Genomic DNA, 5,429 nt, shown 5'->3' on the forward strand with positions numbered 1-5,429 from the left:
TAAACTCACCATTTTATTGTGTTTCTAGGAGTCAATTCATTTTGAGGATTTTGGTCCGAATGTTAAAACTTTTACAAGTAAGTCTCAGGAACATACACTTAATTTAGCAGTCTCTGCAAACTTTGTGGGTTTCAATACGGGTATGCATTGGTCACCATGCACGATGGATGAAAATAGTGATCTAATAAAAATGGATCCAAGTGCGCAGCAAATATCTGCTTCTGCTATTACAATACAATGGAGTTCAGAAAGTATTTGTGTCTCTATACTTGATGGTTACAATGTTACTTATTGTGAAGTAGAATTTAAAAATAAAAGTTGCTCAAATTTACCTACTTATATAATTGTGGACAAAAATTTGAAAAAACTTACAATATCTTATTTGAAGCCTTATACAATTTATAAAATTCAAATGAGAATGTATTCTCATGTTAATGAGGGTAAAATGAGTGATCCAATATATCTCCAAACTCTCGAGTGCGCTCCATCACCTCCACGTCAACTGCAGGTGTCGAACATTACTAATTCAAGCGCTTTGTTAAAATGGTTGCCTCCTAGTCAGCCTAACGGGCCGATTCGAAATTATATTGCTACTGTGAATGGTGAAAGATATCATATTCCAAATGAAGATTTTTATAATTCCTCAAACCAAATTATCTATAAAGTAGAAAATTTATACGCGTACACAGCATATAAGGTTTATGTGACAGCAGAAAATAGTGTTACCTCAGATACAAGCAACGATATTCACTTTACAACATTAATTAGTTGTAAGTATTATAATGAAATAAATAAACAATATATTAATAATTTTTTAAAACATTTTTCATAATAGATCCATCGCTACCTGGCAGTGCAGTTCCTGTAGGTGGTGATAACAACAATACTGTAATACAATGGGCCGAACCTGTATTACCAGGTGGTCCTTTAAGTTTTTACGAAGTAGCGGTTACTCAAACACGGAACACTGATGTGTTAGCAAGAAGGATAAGTGTTATCGAAGGACTCAATTGTAGTTTAAAAATACCTGCATGTATCGATCATGAATATAAAACAACTTTAGAAGTTCGAGCAGTAAATGCTGTAGATATAAACGATATTTCACAAGACGAAAAAAAGTCTTCTTTTTCAGACGATGTAGTTATAAACGATTATTATGAAACAAATGAACTGATATGCTCAAATGGTAAAGAACCTATTACAAAATACCAAAACAGTTCTTTATATTACCTTTATAAATCTGAATGGGTAAAAGGTACTACATATGGTTGCCCCACAAATCGGCTTAGTAAAATAACCAAAATTGCACTTTGTGTTATTGTTTTGTCTTTAGGTGTAATGATGACTCTTTATATAGCACGAAAACAATACAACAAAATGGCGAATATAAATTGCACGCTACCTTCGGATTTTATAGATTTCGAAGTTCCTAAAGATAATAATGAAGTTTTTACGACCGAAATACTTAAAATAAAGAAAGATACTCAGATTGTTAAAATGAATACAAAGAAAGAATTTGGTTATTCAAATGAAAATCATCATTTGCTTTCCGCTGTTAATAATGAATTTGGTTATCATGCTGAGCCACATACATTCAGAAGTCAAAATATTAAAACCACATCTGTTAATGATATTAGTAGCATAACAGCGAATTCAGTGATTTACGAACGTACACATTCTAATGGGTCTTCTAGCTCGTTAGCTGAAAGCAGTTGTAGCAACATATCAAATACGTTTCAAAGCAACATCAATGGCAAAAACAATTACAATGTTATTGAAGTAGTTGGCCTAAATATGGAAATATTACAAAAAGTTGGAGTCAACATCAGACCTGAAAGTGTCGTAAATTTGCAAGAGCATAATAGCGAAAATAATAATGACTGTAAGGGATTTAAAAAATCAAAATGTGATAATGGTTATGTTTCTGTAAATAACATAATTCAAACAAATCAATCATCCACATCAGACGAATATGTACCTTCATCGATTTTGATAGAAAATACTAATCAAGCATTACAAGATATTGATCATTACAGCCCAAAGATGGTAACTGCGCCTATTAATGCAAGTGGATATATACAGCATAATGAGTTATTTAAAGAAATATTTGAATTGTCTCCTCAATTAAGTTTGAATGATGATTACACAACAATAGAAGACTTAAATAAATTTAATTCCACTAGTAATGATTTGTTCAGCTCTGGTAAAATATCCGGTTATGTGAAACAACGTGACTTCACTGCTTATGGCCAACAGCAATCTATTTAAAAATTTATTCGATAAATCAAACGATCACAGATGTCTAGCAGTTAAATTTATTACAATATAATATTGAAGTAGATTTTCTGCTTGTTAAGTAATATCTAGTTAAAACCCCAGAACGAATAAATATAGACTTGCAATTTATTGATTTTATAATATTTTATATTACGATTTTTTAATATATTAGTTAAGTATAATTATAGTACTAACAGTACACAAATGGTAAATTTTATAAATACAGTTCAATCTATCAGAAAATGGATAAATGTATTATTTAATATGTCTATATAAATTTTAGTTGTACTTGAGAACATATTATAATAAGGAAAACAAATAACATAAAAATTCATAAGACTTGAAACTAATACATTCAAATTAACAAGAACAAAATTTCTACTACACTGGCCATTCATGTTAAAATTGTAAAATAAGTATTATATATCTAAGTTATGCATCCTTGTATATTTTTATTTTTTTGTTTTTAGTGTTAATGAAAATGTCTCATTGCTATTAATAAAAATTAATGAACTTTAAATTGAATTATATTTTTTATACAAAAGTTTGGAATATTTTAAATACTTTGAACAACACGGCGGCAATCAAACCCTACGAACTTGTTTTGGAAGCGGCCGCTTCCTACCTTACGTCCCATATTTGGATAATAATCAAAATATATAAAAAAAGGTCATGGCCAGACCTGCTATGCAGTCATCATTGACCAAGTAAAAAAGTGATCAACAAAAAATGAAGGTGGTGAGAGAATGTATGTGATATACATATCGCACACCTTCTTCGAAAGAGGCAGAACTCGAAATTCCCCAATTTTCAGAAAACGCAAAAAATGTTTTGCACCGTAGTGTCATTCTTAACAATAAATCAAATATAACTGTTTTTTTCGACAATTTGCAACAATAAAAATTTTGCGCGTTGGTACACAGATAAACTATAAGCAAGTTATATACCGTAATGATCAATTTTTTTGGTCTTTGTCAAAACAAAATTGATCTTACAGTTTTTTTCATATATATATTTTTTTTTATATTCATCTTTATTCTGATAAATAAATAAAAAAAAATATATATTAAACACTGGCAACAAACATATGTATAAAAGAAATCAAACAAAAAAAAAAAAATAACAATGAGAGAAATAACATGTTGACTGATGTTTACATTTTCGTTTTCGCCAAAGCTGAGAGTGCAGCTTAAAATCGCAAGGTGAGAAAAAGAAAGAGGGGAAAGTTGAGTTCGATGGCCAGAGGAGAAAAAAAAACGGAGTCGAAATAAAAAAACAGTTTGATTGCTTTGGAGGTCGGGTGGTTGTTTTGTTTTGAGGCAATACGGTTGATACTCCGCGGCGGATGGTTAAGAAATGGGGTAATGAATTGAAATTAGAGGAAAGAAAATTGAAATTGGAAGAAAATAAATTCAAGTTACTTGAAAAACTTACGCAAAATATGTAAATATATTTATATATATTTTATAAAAAAAATATGTGTTAATATGTTAAAATCGCAAGGTGAGAAAAAGAAAGAGGGGAAAGTTGAGTTCGATGGCCAGAGGAGAAAAAAAAACGGAGTCGAAATAAAAAAACAGTTTGATTGCTTTGGAGGTCGGGTGGTTGTTTTGTTTTGAGGCAATACGGTTGATACTCCGCGGCGGATGGTTAGAAAAAAAGATAAAGTGAACAAAAGAAAAACGGCGGATTAATAATAAAAATATAAAGTGAATAAAAAACGACGGATTCTTAGTGAACTACAAACGTAATAAACGCAAACATTGAAATAAAGGAATAAAATCAAGTGTATAGTTGGTGACTCCAAGCCCTGTATTGTGTTAATTTTTTTACACTGAGGAAGGGGTATTTTGAGCTGCATTTGGTAGATTCATTTCATCGATAAGAAACTGGTGGGCTTACAAAGGAAGCCAACCACATTTTAAAACGGGTGTTGCTGACGATCAACGGCAGATGTATGTAGCAGCAGCAAAGAATTCCACAGCATGTGCTTATATTATGCATATATATTATATCAATTGTCATATTTTTTTATATAATTTTTTGTTTATATAAGTAATTGAATTTTGTATGTATAAATACCTATATAAAGTATATTACAGGCATTGTATTATTTATGTTATTACTTAGTATTGTATTAAGTTTTTTTTTTTTTTGAAATACATCTAGTGTGTAATAATAGGCGAAAAAAAAATCTTGAAAAATAACGAAGAAATAATAAGAATGGTTAAATCGTAAGTATTAAGCACATTGATTTTTTTATTATGTTAGTTATTACCAAGTAACATTTATTTTATTCTATTTAATTTGTAGTTTACATACGTAAAATTAATTAAACAAACATAATTTTTGAAGTTTTTCTAAAAAATTTTTTTATAGAAATACACGTAAACTATGGACCACAAAGGAAACGAAGTGTTTTCTAGAGTGCTACTTGGCACGAAAGGAAGAGTTTATGGAAACCAGAAAAAAAAGACTTGGATATCAACATGTACTTGAGGACATGATAGCACATGGAATTGCAGTAAGTATCGCATAACTTCTGCAATCATTTGAATAAAAAAATAAATTAAATTATATTAAAAAAATTTATTTTAGGATGACTTTACTCCAGTCTGCTTAGAAAGAAAAATGCGCACACTTCTAAGTGCATTTAAAGCAGCCAAAGATAACAACAGACGGACTGGTGCATCGCAATGCTTACCACCCTACATGGAGTTGATGAACGAAATATTTGGTGATAAACCAATTATTTCAAATAATCACACTGCGACGTTAGGGTTTGACAGCTATGTTGAAGACATAGAGGTGCTGGAAGAGTTGGAAATAAACATTGTGCAAACGCACGCTGAGCTATCGCCAACGCAAGAAGCACCAACGGAAGAATCGCCAACGCAAGAATAACCAACGGAAGAATCGCCAACGCAGGAATCTCCAACGCAGGAATCGCCGACGCAAGAATCATCAACGCAGGAATTGCAAATGCAGGAATTGCCACAACCTTCAAAATTTAACCGCAAAAGAAAATCTGTGCGTCAAGAATATTATGATAACAAATTATTTGTTAAGAAAAGAATAGAGGAAGAGAAATTAAAATTTTTTAAAGAAACTATGAATGAACTGAAGCAAAAAAATAATTAAGAAATGGGGTA

At 30.7% G+C, this 5,429-nt stretch overlaps 2 protein-coding genes and 1 pseudogene across 2 annotated transcripts; 2 read left to right on the forward strand and 1 right to left on the reverse strand.

Annotated features, from left to right (window-relative positions):
- The window catches only part of LOC119672722, a 510,988-nt pseudogene that overhangs the window by 30,524 nt on the left and 475,035 nt on the right, over window positions 1–5,429 (reverse strand).
- LOC119672706 (cytokine receptor-like) lies at window positions 26–2,709 on the forward strand. Its single transcript, XM_038083823.1, has 2 exons — window positions 26–770; window positions 836–2,709. Exons 1-2 carry the CDS (start codon window positions 143–145, stop codon window positions 2,266–2,268), a joined length of 2,061 nt encoding a protein of 686 aa, XP_037939751.1. The 5' UTR covers window positions 26–142; the 3' UTR covers window positions 2,269–2,709.
- Window positions 4,482–5,397, forward strand: LOC119672718. Its single transcript, XM_038083834.1, has 3 exons — window positions 4,482–4,511; window positions 4,657–4,801; window positions 4,876–5,397. The coding sequence occupies exons 1-3, from the start codon at window positions 4,501–4,503 to the stop codon at window positions 5,179–5,181; spliced, it is 462 nt and encodes a 153-aa protein (XP_037939762.1). The 5' UTR covers window positions 4,482–4,500; the 3' UTR covers window positions 5,182–5,397.

The sequence above is a fragment of the Teleopsis dalmanni genome, chromosome 1, assembly GCF_002237135.1.
Source record: "Teleopsis dalmanni isolate 2A chromosome 1, ASM223713v2, whole genome shotgun sequence".
NCBI classification, from domain to species: domain Eukaryota; kingdom Metazoa; phylum Arthropoda; class Insecta; order Diptera; family Diopsidae; genus Teleopsis; species Teleopsis dalmanni.

Bases quoted from the DNA above. Each gene is read 5' to 3' on its own strand.
- LOC119672706 (XM_038083823.1), top strand. From the start codon at position 143: ATGCATTGGTCACCATGCACGATGGATGAAAATAGTGATCTAATAAAA. The intron at 771-835 runs GTAAGTATTATA...TTTTCATAATAG, and splicing joins CTTTACAACATTAATTAGTT to ATCCATCGCTACCTGGCAGT.
- LOC119672718 (XM_038083834.1), top strand. The intron at 4,802-4,875 runs GTAAGTATCGCA...AATTTATTTTAG, and splicing joins TGATAGCACATGGAATTGCA to GATGACTTTACTCCAGTCTG.